The sequence below is a fragment of the Sapajus apella genome, unplaced genomic scaffold (assembly GCF_009761245.1).
Source record: "Sapajus apella isolate SASKATOON/1434 unplaced genomic scaffold, GSC_monkey_1.0 scaffold20, whole genome shotgun sequence".
In the NCBI taxonomy this organism is placed as follows: Eukaryota; Metazoa; Chordata; class Mammalia; order Primates; family Cebidae; genus Sapajus; species Sapajus apella.
In genome coordinates, this window is record NW_022436960.1 from 29479541 (window position 1) to 29503009 (window position 23469).

At 39.2% G+C, this 23469-nt stretch overlaps 1 protein-coding gene and 1 pseudogene across 9 annotated transcripts in view; both read left to right on the forward strand.

Annotated features, from left to right (window-relative positions):
* NUMB (NUMB endocytic adaptor protein) overlaps positions 1-23469 on the forward strand; it is a 108029-nt gene that overhangs the window by 25138 nt on the left and 59422 nt on the right. For all 9 annotated transcript variants that reach the window (XM_032287932.1, XM_032287933.1, XM_032287934.1 and 6 more), the window contains one exon: positions 1557-1697. In XM_032287932.1, the coding sequence (XP_032143823.1) occupies positions 1572-1697 (126 nt within the window). In that variant the 5' untranslated portion in view covers positions 1557-1571. The remainder of the gene's footprint in view (positions 1-1556; positions 1698-23469) is intronic.
* Positions 4930-6248, forward strand: LOC116558046 (annotated as a pseudogene).

Below are 23469 nucleotides of genomic sequence, written 5' to 3' on the forward strand. Positions count from 1 at the left end.
CACCACACCTGGCTAATTTTTGTATTTTTTAATAGAGATGGGTTTTGCCTTTGTTGGCCAGCCTGGTCTCCAACTCCCGACCTCAAGTGATCCACCAGGCTGGTCTCCCAACTCCTGACCTCAAGTGACCTTAAGTGATCTGCCTTGGCCTCCCAAAGTGCTGGGATTACAGGCATGAGCCAACGTGCCTGGCCAACACTTTTTAATTACAGAGTTGATAATGAAACTTGTACCTTTGTCATTGTTTTTAAAATTACTGTAATGATTATAGATATGGAAATGCATTTTGATGTCATACTGCTTGTAAGAAATTCTTCTGACTGGGTGTGGTGGCTCACACCTGTAATCCCAGCACTTAGAGAGTCCAAGGTGGGTGGATTGCTTGCACTCAGGAGTTTGAGACTAGCCTGGGCAACATAGTGAGACCTCATCTCAACTTAAAAAAAAAAAGTCAGGTTTGGTGGTGCATGTCTCTGTAGTCCCTACTGTTCGGGAGACTAAGGTAGGAGTATTACTTAAGCCGGGGAGATAAAGGCTGCAATGAGCTGTGATCATGGCACTGTGCTCCAGCATGAGTGACTGAGTGAGACTTTCTAGGGAAAAAAAAAAAAAAAAAAAAAAAAGTTTTTTCTCTAGATTTAGTCCCAGTCACACATTCTTTTTCTTTAAGTGTGTTTATTTAATTTATTTATTTTTGAGACACAGTCTCTGTCACCCAGACCACATGATCTCAGCTTACTACAACCCCTGCCTCCTGGATTCAATTGATTCTCCTGCCTCAGCCTCCCAACTAGCTGAGATTACAGGTGTGTGCCACCACACCCAAATAATTTTTGTAGTTGTAGTAGAGATAGGGTTTTGCCATGTTGGCCAAGATGGTCTTGAACTTCTGACCTCAAGTGATCTGCCTGCCTCAGCCTCCCAAATTGCTGGGATTACAGTCATGAGCCACCACGCCTGGCTTTAAGTGTATTTAAAGAAAACTTTGTTTTATTCTTCTTCATGACATCTTTTATAAAAAGGTGATTGTAATTCCTGCTTTGCTTAGTGTTTTCTAATAATTGCCAAAAAGATCCCTAAATTCTAGTGTTTCAGAATTTTTTTTTCTTAATAAGTGTGAAAGTTTTTAGAAACTCTTAGCAGTCTGTAATTGGATCTACATGTACAAGTTGCCATTTTCAGGTGTTGAAATAGATTTGAAAGATAGATGGGTAGGGAGAATTTCTCATTGGTTTGTTATAACTAAAGTTCTTGAAAATTATTAGGATAATATGTCTTCAAATCCTACTAGAAGTTATTGTTCTTACAAGGACTAGTATTGTAGTTGTCTTTTCAAAGAGTAAAGTGATTTGTTTGAACTTAGTGTTCCACTAAGAGGAAGTGTTCTGATCACTCATTTTCCCTTTACACTTTGCCTGCATAATTATATATTGCTTATATAAAAGCCTAAACCTTTAATTTTGAACATTAGTTTTTTTTGTTAGTATGGTATTCCAAAGTTTAAATATGTGAGAAGATAATATTTCTTTAAAATATTTCTTTTCCTTCATCTTCAGGCTGTAAAAATTAAAATGAACAAACTACGGCAAAGTTTTAGGAGAAAGAAGGATGTTTATGTGCCAGAGGCCAGTCGTCCACATCAGTGGCAAACAGATGAAGAAGGTGTTCGCTCTGGAAAATGTAGCTTCCCAGTTAAGGTGAGAGCTGATGTTTCTATAAGTCTGTATGTGGAAAAGAACTGACAGTCTAGTATGTGAAATCTCATTAATAAGGATAATTAAGAGAATCCTCCACAAACCAAATCCCTTCACAGTCTGCTTCAATGATAGAATTAAATGAGAAAGAAAGGAAAATAATGAGAAAGAAAAGATAGATTTTAATTAGGAAGTTTTCTTTTTGTATTTAAATATGAATTTCTTCTATATAATGTGGAGTTAGTACAAATATTCTGATAAGAATACTAATCCTGAAATACCTAAAGATCTTAAATTATCAGAACTCAAATTTTCAGTGGGATATGCTTACTAGCTGGTGAAGCTGAGGAGTGGAAGTCGGTTCTCTTAAATACAGGTCTTGTGTATTTCAGAAATCCTTAAATGAGAAGAGTTAAATCAAAGGGAATATTTGCTTTAATTTTCTAACTTTTAATGGCACAGAGGTCATTTAATGCCTTCATTTGTTGAATCAGAAAGTGGAAGCTGGCAGAGGTTAAAAATGTAATGAAGATCCAGAGAAGTCAGTGACATACAGGTGCTTTTTCTTTATACTGCTGGAGACTCTAGAGATAGGTCATATTTTAGTACTTGAAAGAAATACATATGTTATTTACTATTTAGTGAAAATAAGCAATATGTTATGTAATCACAGTGTGAGATGTATTAAATGTGGGGGCAAAAAAATAGAACTAGACCAAATGTTAATATCCTAAAGTAAAAATTGTAGTTTGATATAAAATGTTAGTTTTTTCTATTTACTATATATATATATATATATGCACGTGTGTGTGTGTGTGTTTGTATATGTGTGTATATATATATATTTTGAGACAGTCTCTCTTTCCATAGCACAGGCTGGAGTGCAGTGGTGCAATCTTGGCTTACTGCAATCTCCACCTCCTGGGTTCAAGTTGGTTCTCCTGCCTCTGCCTCCTGAGTAGCTGGGACTACAGGCATGCTCCACCATGCCCAGCTAATTTTTGAATTTTGAGTAGAGATGGGGTTTCACTATGGTGGCCAGGCTGACCTCGAACTCCTGACCTCAGGTGGTCTACCCGCCTCAGCTTCCCAAAGTGCTGGGATTATAGGCATGACCCACTACACCTGACCTCTATTAAGATTTTAAATGTGATTTTCATTTGACCAGCAATTTTACATTTCAGAATTGCATTTAAGTACATTTGTAGATATACTAGCATAATTGACAGTCCTAACATTTGTAATATCAAAAGTTTGGAAACAACTTAAATTCCCAGCTGGGCACAGTGGCTCACACCTGTAATCCTTTGGGAGGCCAAGGCAGCGCATCATAAGGTCAGAAGTTCAAGACCAGCCTGACCAACATGGGGAAACCCCTTCTCTACTAAAAATACAAAAATGAGCCAGGTGTGGTGGCACTCGCCTGTGATCCTAGCTACTTGGGAAGCTGAGGCAGGAGAATCGTTGGAACCCAGGAGGTGGAGGTTGCAGTGAGCTAAGATTATGCCACTGCACTCCAGCCTGGGCAACAGAGCGAGACTCCGTCTCCCAAAAAAAAAAAAAAAAAAAAACTTAAATTCCCATAATTCTGGAATTGATTAAACTGTGACACTCATTAACTTGAATTCTTTGCAGTTATTTTTTTTAAGTAAGGTAGATCTATATCATATATTTAGTAAATATTTTTTGAACATCTGCCATATGCCAGGCGTATGCTAGGTGGTAAGCAAACAAGACATAGTTTTTGCTCTTGTAGAGTTTACAGTCGTCTTGTGAGGGAAACAGACTTTAGTTAGATATTTGCGTTAACAATATATTGTTACAGTCTGAGGTAAATATTTTTAAGAAAGAAAATTTAGTCTATAAGAATGTGTAACAAAAAAACTTGACCTAGGCTAGAGGATCACAGTAACGCTTCCCTGGGAAAGTAAAGTTTGACCTGATATCTGAAGATTGAGTGGGAATGAATTAGATGAAAAGGTGAGTAGAACATTAGAAAATTATTGAAAGCATGTATATGTAGGCATTAAATGACAGGAGGAAAGAATGATAAAGGAAAACTGTAATGCAGAAAGTTGAATGAGATGACCCTGTAGGAAAGCAGGGCAGGACTTTGTAGGCCATGCTAGGATTTTGGACAGGGAAAGCCATTAAATGGTGTGTTCTTTCCATTATTTACTTATTTATTAAGGTAGAGTACATATAACATAAAATTTGTCCTTGTAAGCATTTTTAAGTATACAGTTCAGTGGTATTAAATATATTCATATTGGTGTGCAGTTATCACCACCAGTCCTCTCCAGACCTTTTTCATCTTCCCAAACTCTGTAAATGTTTTTTTTTTTTTTTTTAAGCAAGAATATGGTATCAGGAAACATTTTGTGTATGTGTCAAGTGTCTTGTCTTATCTATGTCTCTGTCAAGCTATTTATTTATTTTTTGAGATGGAGTCTGGCTTTGTCACCAGGCTGGAGCGCAGTGGCACAATCTCAGCTCACTGCAACCTCCACCTCCCAGGTTCAAATGATTCTCCTGCCTCAGCCTTCTGAGTAGCTGAGACTACAGGCTTACGCCCCCATGCCCAGCTAATTTTTGTATTTTTAGTAGACGGGGTTTCACCACGTTGGCCAGGATGGTCTTGAATTCTTAAGGATCTGCCTGCCTTGGCCTCCCAAAGTGCTTGGATTGCAAGCATGAGCCACTGTGCCTAGCCATCTTATTTATTTTAAAAATGGATGTATTTATAGATTTAGGAGGTATAAGTGCAGATTTCTTACATGCATATATTGCATAGTGGTGAAGTCTGGGCTTTTAGTGTACCTGTTACCCAAATAGTGGACTTTGTATCCAACAGATAATTTTTCAATCCTCAGCCAACTCTACCCAGAAAAGCACTTTGAAAAAATGACTTTGGCTGCAGTATAGTTTGGAAGTAGCCCATGCTTGATGCAAGGAGCCTAGCAAAAGATTCTCACAGTAATCCAAAGGAGAGATAATGGTAGTTTAGACTAGGGTGGTGACTGTGAAGATGAAGACAAATGGAATAAATTGATAGATAATTAATAGGTAAAGGGAGGCTGATCATGATGGCTCACACCTGTAATACCAACACTTTGAGAGGCCAGGGTGGGAAGATTGCTTGAGCCTAGGAGTTCAAGACCAGCCTGGGCAACATAGGGAGACCCCGTATCTACCAAAACAAAAATGCTCAGTGTGGTGGTACGCACCTATGGCCTGAATTACATGGGAGGCTGAGGTGAGAAGATCACTTGAGCCCTGTGAGCCATGATTGCACCACTACACTCCAGCCTAGGGAACAGAACAAGACCCTGTCTCAAAACAAAAAACATAAGTAAAAGTAGAAGAAAGCTCGTGAGCAGCCGCAGAAGAGACCCAGAGCAGTGGTGCCTGGAGTTACTGTCTTATTCTCCAAGAGGTCTGAGCACACTGCAAAGTGAGTTCAGATCTGATTTATCAGAATGAGGCTGCAGGCCCCACGCAGACTCGTGGAGCTGGCAGCGCAGAGCCTGCTGAGGGACCCGTGCTTGGACACCTCCACTCTGGATGAGCTGCCAGGGGAACTCCCCCTGATGTTCATGGAGGCCTTCAGCAGCAGGCACTATGAGATTCTACAGGCCATGGTGCGGACCTGGCCCTTTCCCCGCCTCCCTCTGGGGTCCCTGATGAAGACACCTCATCTGGAGACCTTGCGAGCTGTGCTGGAGGGACTTGATTCACTGGTGTACAGGAAGCTTCGCCCTAGGAGGTGGAAACTTCAAGTGCTTGATTTGGGGAATGTTGATGAGAATTTCTGGACCATGTGGTCTGGATCTAGGGCCCTGTCATGCTCCCCAGAGGCCATGAGGTCTGGATCCGGGCCCTGTCGTGCTCCCCAGAGGCCACGAGTAAGAGGCAGATAGTGGAGGACCGTCCAAGGACGGGAGAGCGTAAGCCGTTGATGATGTTCATACGTGAGCCCTTGAAGGTGTTCATAGATGTCGGCCTCAACGAAAGTACCCTGGATGAGTGGCTGAGCTACCTCTGTGACTGGATTCACCACAAAAGAGGTTTAGTACAGCTGTGTTGTCGTAAGGTGCAGAATTACCCAATGCCCGCTTCACAATTCAGAAAATTAGTGGAAGTGGTATACCCAGACAGTATCCAGGAGTCGGAAGTCCAGAGAAAGTGCTCTCTGGATAGACCACCAGGAAAGTTTGCCCCTTACCTGAGCCAGTTAAGCGAGCTTCACAGAGTCTTGGTAGCCTTCGGTTATGATCATGAGTTATCCGTTTGCACCCAACAGCAGTTCATTCCTGACTTGGAAACTCCATTCCTCAGCCTGGGCTGCCCTGAGAGTTTTTTTTTATAAGAATGGCCAATCATATCAATGAACACCAGGACCACCTGCACAGGGCTTTCAAAGATCTGATGGAGAGAGCTGGAAACCATCATTTTCAGCAAGCTGACAAGAACGGAAAACCAAACACCACATGTTCTCACGCATAAGTGGATGTTGAGCAATGAGAACACAGGGACACAGGGAGGGGAACATCACTCACAGGTGCCTGTTGTGGGGTGGGGGGGATGGGGTGGGGGAAGGGATAGCAGGGGGTGGGGGGATAATGGAGGAATAGCATTAGGAGAAATATCTAATGTTCATGATGGGTTGATGGATGCAGCAAACCACCATGGCATGTGTATACCTATGTAACAAACCTGCATGTTCTGCACATGTAGCCCAGAACTTAAAGTATTAAAAAAAATGATAGTTATCATGATGCAGCATTCCTTAATATGAAAGTCTTATTACAAAAAAAAACACCATAAGTAAAAGTAATAGAAATTGGAGATGAACAGATCTAAGGAATGAAAAAGAGTAGTATTAAAAATGACACCTGGTTTCTTATTGCACTGAGCAGAGATGAGGATTATTGACACAGGAAATACTGACTTCAGAGTGTGTGTGTGTGTGTGTGTGTGTGTGTGTGTGTGTGTGTGTGTGTGTGTATGTATTTGAAACAGTCTCACTCTGTTGCCTAGGCTGGAATGCAGTGGTATGATCACACCTCATTGCCTCCTGGGTTTAAGTGGTTCTCGTGGCTCAGCCTCTCAGATAGCTGGGATTACAGGCACCCACCACCACGCCCAGCTAATTTTTAAATTTTTTTCGAGATGGAGTTTTGCTTTTGTTGCCCAGGCTGGAGCGCAGTGGTGCCATCTCGGTTCACTGCACCCTCTGCCTCCTGGGTTCAAGTGATTTTCCTGCCTCAGCCTTTTGATTAGCTCAGATTACAAGTGCCCGTCACTATGCCCAGCTAATTTTGTATTTTCAATAGAGATGGGTTTTCATCATATTGGCCAGGCTGGTGATGAACTTCTGACCTCAGGTGATCCTCCCACCTCAGCCTCCCAAAGTGCTGGGATTAAGGCATGAGTCACTGCGCCTGGCCTACTTTTTGTATTTTTAGTAGAGTTAGGGTTTCAATTTGTTGGCCAGGCTGGTCTTGAACCTCTGACCTCAGGTAATCTGCCTATCTTGGTCTCCCAAAGTGCTGGGATTACAGGTATGAGCCACTGTGCCTGGTTCCAATGTATTTGTTATTAAGTGATGAGGGCAAGCTGCAGAACTACATATGTAATATGGTTTTGTTTATGGTTAAAAGAAAAAATATATATAATTATTGTGTTTAAGAAATATTAAGACACAAATAACTGCAGAATCAATGTAGAGGATTGGAGATCTTTTACTTTTCGATCTATGTCATTTAGAACTAGTGACATTTCTTGTGAGTATATATCGTATTTATAATATTTTAACACTTCATTTACAGATTCTGAGAGGTTGGTATACAGTGTTGAAATAATTGAAGTAAAGTTAATGGAATCCGTTTTTCTAATCAGCTGTGAAACCTATAGCTTTTAAATATGTTGTGTGAGATGAATAAATTTTGATATCTTTCAGTGTAATTCTCGTTTGTCATAAAATCAGCTAGATGGGATATGCTTTAGAGCAGTGGTCTCCAGGCTTTTTGGCATCAGAGACTGGTTTCATGGAAGATAATTTTTTTGTGGACTGGGGTTGTGGGGCTGGGGTGGGTGGTTTTGAGATGAAACTTTTCCACTTGATCAGGCATTAGATTATCATAAGGAGTGCACAACCTAAATCCCTCACGTGCGTAGTTCACGATAGAGTTTGCACTCCTATGAGAATCTAATGCTACCACTGATCTGACAGGAGGTGGAGCTCTGGCAGTAATGCTTGCCCCCTCTCCACTCACCTCCTGCTGTGTGGCCCAGTTCCTAACAGGCCACTCACCAGTATTGGGCCATGGTCCCAGGTATTGGGGACCTCTGCTTTAGAGACTGTGCAGGCAGGGCAGCTTATTCAGAGTGTGTTTTGTTTCATCCTTTCCAAATGGCTTTTTGAAATCCTTTCTAGAGAATGTTCAGTGTCTCCATTATGCTGTGTTATCCCTTCTCTTCCTTCTCCACATCACTGCTTCCCTCCCCACATCACTGCTTCCCTCCCCACATCACTGCTTCCCTCCTCAACTCATACACTTATATACAACTGACTCCCAGAGTACAATAGGAGAATCAGAATTCGGAATGTTTTTTCCATGGCCTTGAAGTAGATGTACCTCAGTCAGATATAGCAGGGCAAAAGATGCCTCGTCCTGCCTTGCCTCGGAGACCAGTGAGCTTGATTTAAAAGGTTTTCCATGGAGGCAACTAGTAGGATATTGGGGGCACTCACTAAGGAAGAACAAATATGGGAGTAGAGAAAATGAGTCCTTTTGAAGTTCCTATGGAACATGCACATATAGATCCTCACTAACCAAGAAAGCACCATGACTTTTGATTTGGGGGTTACAAATATATTTTAGTGAGTAAGCAAATTTACAGAGGCCAAATCCTTGAATGATGTGGACTGACTGTACATAAAGTTGTGGGTAGGTGAGATTGCCTAGGAAAGTGAGAAGATGGTCTAGAACAAACCCTTGAAGAATACTAATGTAGAGGGGACAGGCAGTGAAATAGGCTGTTCCCCAAAGGAGAGTAAAAATGAATAGCCAGAGATTGAAGGGAAACCTGGAGAGAGTATGATCTTAGAAACCAAGGTTTCAACATAGGAGAAAGTGGTCAAATATTATAAAGAGATTAAGTGAGAAATGAAACCTCATTAGATGAAAAACTTGAAAGTCTTGATGACTTTGATGATAATGACAACACTTACAGTGCAATTCTGAGTATAGAATCAGATTCAGGAGTGAATAGATGCAAAATAAGGAAGGAGACGACAAAACTAGGCAACAAATCAAATTCAAGCTTTTCTGAAAAGGTTGTGTAAGGACTGGGGAAGGGTGGAAGGAGAAGAATTATGTGGGGCATAAGGAAACTTTTGGTGGCGGTGGCTGTGTTTATTGTTGATTGTGGTGATGGTTTCTCAGGCACATACACATTTGAAAAACTCAGCAAATTGTAGACTTTAAATATGTACGGTTTCTTTTCTTTCTTTGTCTTTTTTCCGGCAGGTGAGTTGTTACACACTCCTTAGCGGATTCCGATTCCAACTTCCATGGCCACTGTCCTGCTTACAGTTTCTTATATATAACCTTTATTTCTATAAAGCTGTTAAAATTATTTTAAATAAAAGTTTATCTTCAAAAGGCAGAGTAGTAGCAAAGGTAATGTGAGGTTAAGCAACATGTGAGTTTGGGAGGGTAAAACCAGATTTATTAGAAATAATATACATACCCTGAAATGTACTCATTTAAAGTGAGTAAGTCTCAGCTACTTGGGAGGCTGAAGTGGGAGGCTCACTTGAGCCCAAAAGTTAGAGGCTGCAGTGATCATGCCACTGCACCCCAGCCTTGATGGCAAAGCAAGACCCTCTCTCTAAAAAATAAAAAACAAAGTGAATAAGTCACCTGTGATTTCCTTTTGTGTTGTTTTGTTTTTAAGATGTGAACTACCTGAGCATAATTAATTAAATGCTTTTTACAAAGAAGCATGTAGAGAATTGATTAGTTTTAAAATGAAGGAAGAATGGTGCTTCTATTTTAACAGGAGCAAAGGTGGAAAATATACTGCAGATGCACCTCAGTGTGTGGTATTAGAGTTTGAGATTGATGGAATTTTATTCTGAAGACTTACTTTCTCAAGGAAATAGGAAGTGAAAACAGATGTAGGAGAGTGAGTAGAGAAGTTAAGGAATTGGATTTTGAGGACAATGGAACAGCTAGAGAATAGGAAAGAGAAGCTTATTGAAACATGAGCCATTACTAGACAATAATGAAGTGTAACTGCAGCTGATTTGATCTTCACTGTGTATATTTAAATATACTAGTATCTGTATACATATAATAATTTAGTAATGGTAATGATAAAGTAGGTTTCAGAAGTTGTCTTGCATTTCTACCTGCTGATATAACAGAGATAATTTTTTTTTTGAGATGGAGTTTCACTCTTGTTGCCCAGGCTGGAGTGCAGTGTTGTGATCTTGGCTCACAGCAACCTCCGCCTCCTGGATTCAAGCATTTCTCCTGCCTCAGCCTCCTGAGTAGCTGGGATTACAGGCATATGCCACTACACCTGGCTAATTTTGTACTTTTAGTAGAGACAGCGTTTCTCCATGTTGGTCAGGCTGGTCTTGAACTCCCCACCTCAGATGATCTGCCCGCCTTGGCTTCCCAAAGTGCTAGCATTTCAGGCATGAGCCACTGTGCCCAGCCTACAGAGATAATTTTTTTAATGGAGGAGGGATTTTAATAAATGAAATATTACCCGTAGAAAACTTAATCTAGTGCTTCTCAAAGTGAGACCCCAGGACTTTTTCAAGAGTTTTAAGCTGAGTATTAAATCACAAAATGCCACTCTTCTCACTAAATTTCTTTATTTTGGAAAATATAGTTATTTTTCATTAGAAATATATTATTCAAGTTTCCATACAATGGAGTTAATAATTTTAAAATGAGGCCGGGCGCGGTGGCTCAAGCCTGTAATCCCAGCACTTTGGGAGGCCGAGGCGGGTGGATCACGAGGTCAAGAGATCGAGACCATCCTGGTCAACATGGTGAAACCCCGTCTCTACTAAAGCTACAAAAAAAATCAGCTGGGCATGGTGGTGCGTGCCTGTAATCCCAGGTACTCAGGAGGCTGAGGCAGGAGAATTGCCTGAACCCAGGAGGCGGAGGTTGCGGTGAGCCGAGATCGCGCCATTGCACTCCAGCCTGGGTAACAAGAGCGAAACTCCGTCTAAAAAAAAAAAATAAATAATAATTTTAAAATGAATTAAATACCTTTAAATGTTATTTTTCCTACCTCCATAAAGATTAAGGAGCACAGAAAAAAGAAAAATAAAATAAATGTTCTTATTGTTTATGGCTACTACAGTAATTATTAGTAGCTATAACAGGCATAAAAACTCCTTGGGATCCTCAGTGTAATTAAGTCCTGAGACCAAAAATTTTGAGAACTGTTGATTTTTTTAAATTTTTGGCTCAGCACTTTGGGGGCCCAAGGCAGGCAGATCATGAAGTCAGGAGTTATAGACAGCCTGGTCAACATAATGAAACCCCATCTCTACTAAAAGTACAAAAATTAGCCGGGTGTGGTGGCATGTGCCTGTCGTCCCAGCTACTCAGGAGGCTGAGGCAGGAGAATTGCTAGAAACTGGGAGGGGGAGGTTATGGTGAGCCAGGATCCTGCCACTGCACTCCAGCCTGGGCAACAGAGTGAGATTCTATCTCAAAAAAGAAAAAAAAATTATTTTAGGTTTGGGGTACGTGTCCAGGTTTGTTACACGGGTAAATTGCATGTCACTGGGGCTTGGTGTCCAGATGCTTTCATGACCCAGGAAGTGACCATGATAACTGATAGGTAGTTTTCGACCATCACCCTCCCACCTCAAGTAGGTTTCAGAGTCTGTTGTTCCCCATCTTTGTATCCATGTGTATTCAGCGTTTAGCTTCCACTTACAAGGGAGAACATGCAGTATTTGGTTTTCTGCTTCTGTGTTAATTTGCTTAGGATAATGACCTCTAGCTGCATCCATGTTACTGCAAAAGACATGATTTCAAGTTTTTTAATGACTTAGTAGTGTTCCATGGTACATACATACCACATTTTCTTTATGCAGTCCACCACTGATGGGCATCTACATTGATTCCATATCTTTGCTATTGTGAATAGTGCTGTGATGAACATAAAAGTACATGTGTATTTTTGGTAGAACAATTTGTATTCCTTTGGATATATACCCAGTAATGGGATTGCTGGGGCAAATGGTACAGAACTGCTGATTTAAACAGTATGCTTCATCAATTTAAGTAATATACTAAGAATCTACCTATAATAGTCTACTAACATATTTTTTTAATGCTGGTGTAATTTTTGGTTGACAATAAATTGGTAGAATCCTAGCTGATCCTTTAACTTGTAATTAAAATCTTATCAGATTATGTAGAACATATGGCATGCTAAAATTGATCTTCTATTGGGTAAATTCTGGAGGTCATTCATATTTGGAGAGATAGAGATTAAGGTGCTAACTGTAGAATTCACACTTATTTGTTGTGTTTATTTGGTCTCATTATTATTATTATTATTATTTTTTTTTTTTTGAGTCGGAGTTTCACTCATGCTACCCAGGCTGGAGTGCAATGGCGCGATCTCGGCTCACCGCAACCTCCGCCTCCTGGGTTCAGGCAATTCTCCTGCCTCAGCCTCCTGAGTATCTGGGATTACAGGCATGCGCCACCATGCCCAGCTAATTTTTTGTATTTTTAGTAGAGACGGCGTTTCACCATGTTGACCGGGATGGTCTCGATCTCTTGACCTCGTGATCCACCCGCCTCGGCCTCCCAAAGTGCTGGGATTACAGGCATGAGCCACCGCGCCCGGCCTGGTCTCATTATTTTAATTCACTGTTAAATGAGATGGAAGTGCTTTCTTAACCCTTTGGTTTAGGGATATAAAGCACTTTTTCAGTTGTTACTAGGAATTGTGCCAACATGTATAAATAGAATAGATCAGATGGAGAATTGAGGATATGGATGCTAGAATTGCATTTGTTTACCTCTTAAACCAACATTTTGCTCTATTAAATGATTTGCCAAATGGTTTTGGAGACCACAGCTTTCTGAGATAAGGACTGCCATTGTGCTAGAAGTTACAACAGATAGTATTTTTAGTATTTTAGTAACAAGCATTTATTTTGTGTATAGCCATTTAGCCATAGCACAGAAAGTAGAGCTCTTATTATTTCAGTATTTCTCAGAGGCAAGTTCCTGATCCAATGACTGACCTACCATATAAGATGTAATAATCTGTGATTTCAGAAGATTTTGGTGCCAAGTATTAGGCCAAATTAGAAATTGCTGAGTATAATTTATCAAGATAAAAGCAAAGATGCACAAAATAAAAAATAAAATGGGAAAATAGTCACAATGAAGTTTTAAAATTTTACTATACAAATAAACTTGAAAACCTGGATAAAGTCGATAATACACTAAGGATATATAAATGACAAAAACTGACTCTAAAACAAATTGAAAATACAGATAGACCAATTCATGTAGAAGAAATACCGTATGGTATCAAAGAGGTACTTTATCTCTTCTCCCCGACATAGGCAACCTCCAACCCCTAACATAGTCACCAGGCCCAGATAATTTCACAAGGAATACTATTAAAGCTTTACTAAAAAGATAAAATTAATGCTTTTTCTGTTTCCTAAAGCTCTATAAGTTTCTCTTATAAGCCTATAAATTCTTTTTACTTATGTATTATTTCAAACTTGATAGTATCCAAAAAGGAGACTACAGGCTAAATTAATTTATAGATATCAACACAAACTCTTGATAAAATATTAACAAACAGAAACCAGCAACCCAATTAAAGAATATATACCTTCACTCATTAGTATCTAATGACAGAATAAAGGAACAGATGTTTTTTATATTAGGATAAGGCAGCCCCTTACATACATACACACAGAGACTTCCCACTAACTAAGATTAGAATCAAATGCCCAAGCCATAGTTTTAAGGAAAGCAATTACTTTGTATTTTCAGCCTGTACCATAGAGGGAGGTAGGCTCTTCCAGCAGCGAAGCTGGTTGAAAGAACAGCTGTCATGTAGGCAACTAACAGTGTCAACCGTAGTTAACATATCATATTTATTCTTCTTAAACATGTATCTTTTCTGTCCTCTGATTCATTTTCCTACTGCCACTGCTTTAGTCAGGTGCTTATCTTTTTTTCTTCCTTAGACCCTTACAAGAACTCTTGACTATTTTTGCTTCCAATCTGTCTTTCCTTCACACTATTATCTCATTGTTGCAGTAGTGATCTTCTTAAATCGCATATATGGTTTTATCACTTACCTGCCTCATATTCTTCAGTGACTCTGTAATAAAATCCTTGGCTGGTACCTAGAACACTTTAAAAGCATACATTTTTGGGGTCAGGCACAGAGGCTCACCCTTGTAATCCCAGCACTTTGGGAGGCCAAGGCAGGAGGATCACTTGAGCCCAGGAATTTGAAGCCTGGGCAACATAGGGAGACCCTGTCTTTACAAAAAAATAAAAAAATTAGCCGGACATGGTGGCATGTGACTGTGGTCTCGCTACTCAGAAGGCTGAGGTGGGAGGATAGAGGCTGCAGTAAGGAGGTAGAGGCTGCAGTAAGCTGTGATCGTGTCACTACACTCCAGGCTGGGTGAGAGAGCGAGAACCTGTCTCAAAACAAAGCATACCCTTTTAAGCTATAAAACTTGAGTTTGAATTTGGGCTTTGCTATTATTAGCTGTGTAAAAGTGTTCTGAGGATTGAGTGAATAAATACAGTACGTTAAAAACACAACACTGCCTAGTACGTCGTGAGTGCATAATAAATGTTACTGCTGCTGCTGTTGCTATTGGTTAGATGCTAACTGAATACTGAAGTTTTTATCTGCATGGTTTTTCCTTCATTGAATTTTTAATACTAGAAATTAAATATCTTCTCTTGAATGGGGGCCTGATGTTTTTGATAGCTGTTTGGTACCTGAGTGATATGCAGTGACCACACCAACCTGTTCTAGCATTAAAAATTCTGTTGTTTATCCCAGATAGCACATTTTCCATGCTTATAATTTTATTGCCTGTGTGACAATCTTTTGCAGCTACAATACTATTTCATTTCAAAGCTCCCTCACTGTGTAACTTTTTGGAAGTTACTCTGTGTGACACGTAGTGATCCAAAGTTAATGTCAGCCATGTCTAGTACCAATGAAATAAGTAAGGTTACAGTTAGTTGAGCAGATACATTATCATCACTGCTAAATTTGCTGGTATGCTGGCAAAGATGATAATTTGCTCTTCTACCTGAAACATTAAAAATTTAAAGAAATGGGGCCAGGCGCAGTGGCTTACACCTTTAATCTCAGTACTTTGGGAGGCCGAGGCAGGAGGATCACTTGAGCCCAGAAATGTGAGACGAGGCTGGGCAATATAGTGAGACCTTATCTTTAAAACAAACATATGAAAAAAAAGCTTATAATCACTGGTTACCTGGTTATTGGAGAAATGCAAATCAAAACCACATTGAGATACCATCTTGGTTACAATGGCGATCATTAAAAAATCGGGTGACAACAGATGCTGGAGAGGATGTGGAGAAATAGGAACACTTTTACGCTGTTGATGAGAGTGTAAATTAGTTCAGCCATTGTGGAAGACAGTGTGGTGATTCCTCAAGGATCTAGAACCAGACAAACCATTTGATCCAGCAATCTCATTACTGGGTCTATACCCAAAGATTATAACTCATTCTGTTATAAAGACACATGCACACATATGTTTATTTCAGCACTGTTCACAAGCAAAGATTTGGAACCAACCCAATGCCCATCAGTGATAGACTGGATAAAGAAAATGTGGCACATATACACCATAGAATACTATGCAGCCATGACAAAGGATAAATTCATGTCCTTTGCAGGGACATGGATAAAGCTGGAAACCATCCTTCTCAGCAAACTGACACAAGAACAGAAAACCAAACACTGCATGTTCTCACTCAGAAGTGGGTGTCAAACAATGAGAAAACATGGACACAGGGATGGGGAGCATTACACAGTGGAGCCTGTCGAGGGCCTCGGGCTAGGGGAGGGATAACAGAGGGCAGAGGATAGGGGAGGGATAGCATTAGGAAAAATACTTACTGTAGATGACGGGGTGGTGGATGCAGCAAACCACCATGTCACATGTATACTATGTAACCTACAGGTTCTGCACATGTACCCTAGAACTTAAAGTGTAATTTTTTTTAATTAAAAAAGAAAAAAAGTTATTTTAATTTAAAGAAATGTCTTTGCATCAGAGCAATGAAATATTGGAAATAACTTCAGCTTCATTTAGTAACTCTTAAGAATGTATTTTCTTTGTGGTCTAGTAGTAAGATTTCTGTTATATGATATTGTTAGGGAATAGTTGGAATATCTGATAATTTGAAGGTAAAATTTGAGCTCCAGTAGTTTAGCTCTAGAGGTCCTTTCCCTAAGTACTATATTGTAGTTTTTTAATATAAAATTACCACTCATGACAGTTAGGTCAGGACAGTGCATTAATCCTGACCTAACTAGAAGACCTAAAGTAGTACCCTTTTACAGAGAATTGCAGTGGGTAAGATACCTGCAAATGTAGACAGAAGTGATGTGTTGGTAACTCATATACCACAGTGGATTGTAAATGGTGATGCTATTTTCTGAAATGGTGAACAACTCCTGATAAAATTCTTATCAAAGTACAATCTTTCTTTGATTGACAGCAATTTGTGCAAAAAATACTGTGTGTGTGTGTGTGTGTGTGTGTGTGTATGTGTGTGTGTGTGTGTAAAATGGAGTTACATCTAATCTAAAACCATTATGAGTAAGTTGCTAAGTAAATGTCCAGTAGGACATTCAAATGTCATACAGGAAGCCAGATAGCTGTCATCCATGAGCCCTTGTCCATGACCTAGGAATAATTTTTCCCAGTCATTGTTATCAAAAATGCCCACATACATTTCCTAAACTCTCCCCATTAACAAACCACTGGTGTAGGGCCTTGTAGACCATTTTAAGGATTTTGGCTTTTATTCAGAATGAATGAAAGGAAATAGGAAGCCATTGGAGAGTTTTGAACAGAGGAGTGACATTGTATGACATGTATGTTAAAAGGATCATTCTGGCTCCTGTGCTGAGAATCTGCTATAGACGAGCAAGTCTGATAACAAAGAGATCATTTTAGAGGCTTTTACAAAAGTCCAGATGAAAGATGATACGGCTTATGTTAGGGTAATGACAGAGGAAGTGGTAAGAAGGGACCAGATTCTGGATATGTTTTGTAGGTAGAGCTGATACCATTTATTGATAGATTAGATTTGTGAAGTGTCACAAGAGAAAGAGAAGTCAACAATTGTACCAATTTTTTTTCTTTGCTTGTTTTTAAAGAGACAGGATCATCCTCTGTCACCCAATCTGGTATGTAATGGCACAGTCATAACTCACTACAGCCTTGAAGTCCTGAGCTCAAGTGATCCTCTTGCCTTAGCCTCTCGAGTAGTTGGGACTACATACAGATGCCTGGCTGATTTTTAATTTTTTGTAGAGCTGGGGATCTTGCTGTGTTGTCCAAGCTGATCTCAAACTCCTGGCCTCAAGCAATTCTTCCACCTCAACCTCCCAAAGTGCTGGGATTAGAGGTGTGAGCCACTGCACCTGGATTTCACCAGTGTTTTTTATTTGAGCAATTGGAAGGGTAGAGTTCCCATATATTAATTTGGGGAAGACCGTTGATAGAAGAGTAGATTTGTAAATGGGGGATGAAATCAAGCATTCAGTTTTGATACTGATACAAATGGTAAATTTTAAAATATAATTTTATGCTTATTGCTGTTATAAAAATATTAACCACTTTTGTATATTGAAATTAGATCTAGCAAGGTTACTAAATGCAGTTACTAATTATAGTATTTTAATCTTCTTTTGGTTTTTCTACTAATAAAATAACAGTCTTTGAATATATTTTTTTCTTTTTTCTTTTCTTTATATTGATTTTTTTTTTTTTTTTAAGAGATGGGGTTTCACCATGTTTGCCAGGCTGGTCTTGAACTTCTGACCCAAGTGATCCACCTGTCTCAGCCTCCCAAAGTGCTGGGATTATAGGAGTGAGCCACTGTGCCCGGCCCAGTCTATGAATATTATAGTCCTATTTCTTGATTTTAATTTTTATAATTTCTTTTTCTTGACTCATTGCCCTGGGCAGAGCTTGTGGTACAGTGCTGGGTAGAATTGGTGCTGATAAGTATTCTTGCCTCATTTTCAGTCTTACCACAGTTTCTCCAATTAAGTGAGTTCCCCTCTACTCTTAATTAAGATTTATATAGATATCTATATATCTGTATATTTCTTTGAGTCAGAGTTTTGCTCTGTCACCCAAGCTGAAGTGCAGTGGCACAATTTTGTCTCACTGCAACCTCCATGCCCCAGGTTCAAGCGATTCTCATGCCTCAGCCTCCCAAGTAGCTGGGATTACAGGCATGCACCACCATGCCCCAGCTAATTTTGTATTTTTAGTAGAGATGGGGTTTTGCCTTTTTGGCCAGTCTGGTCTTGAACTCCTGGTCTCAACTGATCTACCCACCTCGGCCTCCCAAAGTGCTGAGATTACAGGCATGAGCCACCATGCCTGGACAGTTAAGATATATTTTTGAAACTATGAATGAAAACTGAATTTTAGCAAAAGTTTTTTCCTGTACTTATTGAGATGATTATAAATTTTTTTTTTTTAAGACAGACCTTTGCTTTTTTTGAGACAGGGAAACGCCGCCACATCTGGCTAATTTTGGTGTATTTGTAGAGTTAGAGTTTCACCATGTTGGCTAGGCTGGTCTTGAACTCCTGGCCTCATGTGAGCCTCCCACTCAGTCTCCCAAAGAGCTAGGATTACAGGCTCGAGCTACCATGCCCAACTGACATGATTATGATTTTTATCTTAATTGTTAAATGGTTTATTCTACTGATTAGATATTTTGAATAGTCAACCAACTTTACATTCCTGAAATAAATGCAGCTTAGTAGTCGAATTTATTGAGTATATTGAGGGATTCTGTTTGTTCGTATTTTGTTCAGAAACTTCACATCTATGTTTTTGAGACATATTGGCCTGTAAAATTTCCTTTCTTGTAATAATGCCCTTGTGAAATTTTGTATTAACAGATTTGAGACTGGATTATAGTTTTAGCAAGGCTCTGTCTTCCTTTGATTTACTTCCATTCCTAGGGCATACTTTTCCAGGTGTTCCAGATGAAAGCCTGGGATGTTCAGTGTAGCCCATTCCTCTGGTAGGTCCTGAAAACTAATCCTTCTCTTCTTAACAAGATGAGAATGCCCAAAACTAATTTTAACATGTCCCTTTGTTTTCTATACTTCTTTTGAATTGGTAGTTTTAGAGGCTTATTAGATTTAGCTTTTTTTCCCCCCAGAAATACTTCATTGGTGGTGTTCAGAAGGCATGCAGTAGCCGATTATCATCCTCTCTTGTGATGAAAATAGCAGTACTCCTTTCATCATCTTTGTCTGGGTTTATTCATTAAGGTTTGCAAAATGTCTATACTCCAATTCTGTCATCTTTTCTTCATTTTAAAGAAGAATAATAAGTTAATATATGTAAGAACAGTGAACTCTAAACCATGACTTAAAAAGGAGAGTTGCAGATAAGCTTTAACAGAGAGATTGTGTGAGGTAGTTGAAAGAAGATAGATCTAGAAATCAAAAGAGCAAGAGTTCTATTCCTTGCTCTGTTAATTTACTAAGTTATATGACCTTGTATAACTCACTTAACTTTTTGGACAAGTAATGTCACATTTGAAAAGTAAAGTTTTGGAATCTCGCATTTTTTCAGCTCTAAACTTGTGTGATTAAATTGAACACATCTGCTATTCATCTATACATATCTACAGGTATATTGTACTCCAGATGTATAGCTAAAGAATAGCCCATTTTGGGAGATATCCAAGATGGCTGATCACTAGCAGCTCGGGATTGTAGCTCCCAGTGAAAGCACAGAGAACGACAGGACACCACACTTGCAGATGAATTTTTGTTGCTCACGCACCAGGAGATTCCCAGCGGAGGAGCCCCACGGGTTGCCAGCACGACTCTTGTGGCCAGCGAGGCGGTTTTGCTGCTGCCTTGGTGCGGTGGTTCTTGGTGCAGAGTCAGAAAAGCACCATCAATCTTAACATCGCTGTTTTGGCCGGTGCAGTGGGTTGCTCAGATTTTAGCGCCGGCAATCCAACAAGTTGGATGTCCACTCAGAAACCCAACTATAAAGATGGTAATTATAAAGACCACAGATGGATAAATCGATAACAAAGGGAAGAAACTAGCCTAAAAAGGCTGAGAATACCCAAAATCAGAACGCCTCTCCCTCTACAGGGGATCACAGTTCCTCATCAGCAACGGAACAAGGCCTGATGGAGAAAGACTATGTTTCATTAACAGAAGCAGGCCTTAAAAGGTGGATGATAAGAAACTTCTGGGAATTAAAAGAACTTGTTCTAACCCAATGCAAAGAAACTAAGAACTTTGAAAAAAGGTTTGATGAAATGTTAACAAGAATACACAATTTAGAGAGGAATATAAGTGAATTAATGGAGCTGAAAAACACAATACGAGAACTTCGTGAACTATGCACAAGTTTTAACAGCCGAATTGATCAAGCAGAAGAAAAGAAATCAGAGGTCAAAGACCAACTTAATGAAATAAAGTGAGAAAACAAGATTAGAGAAAAAAGGATAAAAAGGAACAAGCAAAGTCTCCAAGAAATATGGGACTATGTGAAAAGACCTAATCTACATTTGATAGGTGTACCTGAATGTGATGAAGAGCATCAATCCAAGCTGGAAAATACGCTTCAGGATATTATTCAGGAAAAGTTTCCCAACCTAGCAAGGCAGGACAATATTCAACTCCAGGAAATACAGAGAACACCACAAAGATATTCCTCAAGAAGACCAACCTCAAGGCACATAATCGCCAGATTCACCAGGGATGAAATGAAAGAGAAAATATTGAGGGCAGCCAGAGAGAAAGGTCAGGTTACCCATAAAGGGAGGCCTATCAGACTCACAGCAGATCTCTTAGCAGAAACCTACAAGCCAGAATAGAGTGGGGGCCAATATTCAACATCCTTAAAGAAAAGAACTTTCAACCCAGAATTTTACATCCAGCCAAACTAAGCTTCATAAGCGAAGGAAAAATAAAATCTTTTGTGAACAAGCAAGCACTCAGAGATTTCATCACCACCAGGCCTGCTTTACAAGAGCTTCTGAAAGAACCACTACAAATAGAAAGGAACAACCAGTATCAGCCTTTCTAAAAAATACCAAAAAGTAAAGAGCATCAACATAATTAAGAACTTACATCAACTAATGGACAAAACAGCCAGCTAACATTAAATGCCAGTATCAAACTCACATATATTATTATTAATTCTAAATTTAAATTGACTAAATCCCCCAATCCAAAGACACAGACAGGCAAAAAAAGCCAAGACCCATTGGTATACTACATCCAGAACCATCTCACATGCAAGGATACACAAAGACTCAAAACAAAGGGATGGAGAAAGACTTACCAACCAAATGGAGAGAAAAATAAATAAATAAATAGAAAGCAGGAGTTGCAATTTTTGCTGACAAAATAGACTTTAAAGCAACAAAGATCAAAAGAAGCAAAGAAGGATATTACATAATGATAAAAGGATCAGTGTAACAAGAAGAGCTAAAGATCCTAAATATATACGCACCCAATACAGGAATACCCAGATATATAAGACTTATAAAGAGACTTAGACTCCCACACAATAATAGTGGGAGACTTCAACATCAATATTAGACAGATCAGTGAGACAGAAAGTTAACAGTGATATCCAGGACTTGAACTCAGATCTGGAACAAGTAGACTCAATTAACATTTATAGAACTCTCCACTTTAAATACACAAAATATACACTCTTATCAGTACCACATCACACCTATTTACAGGTTTCAATGAAATATTGGTTGGCTGCTTGTTAGTTATTTCCCTCATTTTTTTTTCATGTCTCTATTATTAAACACAATTATAGGCATACCCATTTTTAGACTGCATTCTAGCCTGGGCAATAAAGCAACACCCCTGTTCTCTCTCCCTCTTCCTCTTTCTTCCTCTCTTTCATTCTTTTATATAAATATATATATATATATAAAACAGCCCATTTTAATTTAACTTTTCCTTTTTGGTTAAAGACTCAAAACAAGTTTTGCTATTGTGTTGTGCACGTCTGTGTACTATGTTTGCTATATAGCATAGGCTATGTATATATGTGCTAAGATGCTATAAAGCTCCTTATAACTTGATAAATATCGTGTCACTTTTGTTAATGTTGGGAACTGCTGACTGTAGAGTCTCTCACATCAGAGGTCTGTGTTTTTTCTCATGGATAACATGAAAGCAGGGGGAGGGAATCTATGTTTTTAATAATTTTTTTCAAGAAAGGGAAAAATGACTTAATTCATCCTAGAATGAAATTCCACATACTGGTTTTTCTAAAATACATTTTTGTGAATAAAAGTTTCTTACTCAGAAGGAGTTTGGAAGAGGCATACAAACAAAAGAAGTCTCAGTGTCAAATATTTTAGCCATTAAAGCATAAATCAGCTGCAATTCTTCAGTGAGGTAGTGTCTCAGAGAAGAAAAGGACCTCTTTAATAATGTTTATTTCAGTGGGCATGTTTTTCTCATAGTCTAATAAGACACAAAGCTTATTTCTATTTCCACATTTCTACAATAGTCCATAAGTGAAATGATTTTGTTCCCTTCCTTCTATTAAGTCTTCCCCCCCTTTTTTTTTCTTTTTGGCTGGCATAAATAGCTATATGTGACCAATTGAACTGATTAAGCTAAGTGATAGAATGATGCCCATTGGAAATACTTTGAAACCTGTGTCCATTCCTCAGATGCTACAGGTAACTCAGAGATCATAAAACTCTACATTCTCATTTTATTATTAATATAAAATGAAAACATGGAGGAATTGAGTTGAAGGTGGTAGTAGAAATGAGCCTTAATGTAGAAAATGAAAGAAAGCACAGGTGTATAATATTACAGATAAGAAACTGGGGAGACCCAGCCACAGGCCCAGGCCCAAACAAATTAAGGTGTGTGTGAATACTTGGAGTATATGCTAATGCTTTTTTTTTTTTTTTTTTGAGATGGAGTTTCGTTCCTGTTGTCCAGGCTAAAGTGCAGTGGCGCGATCTTGGCTCACTGCAACCTGTGCCGCCCAAGTTCAAGCGATTCTCCTGCCTCAGCTTCCTGAGTAGCTGGGATTACAGGTGCTTGCCACCATGCCTGGCTAATTTTTTTGTCTTTTTAGTAGAGATGGGGTTTCACCATATTGGCCAGGCTGGTCTCGAACTCCTGACTTCAGGTGATCTGCCTGCCTTAGCCTCCCAAAGTTCTGTGATTACAGGTGTGAGCCACCATGCCCAGCCTATGCTAATACATTTGAAATTTTAGATTAGCTATAAATGTTCTAGGAAAATATATATTATTAAAGTTAACTAAAGCAGGAAGAAAAAAATTGAGTAGGCCCCAAACCTTAAAAAAAAAAATAGAGCTGTTAAAAAACAAAACCAAAAACTGTCTCTTTATCTAAAAGGAACTGGTATAGATGGTTTCACAGGTCAGTTCTATCAAATGC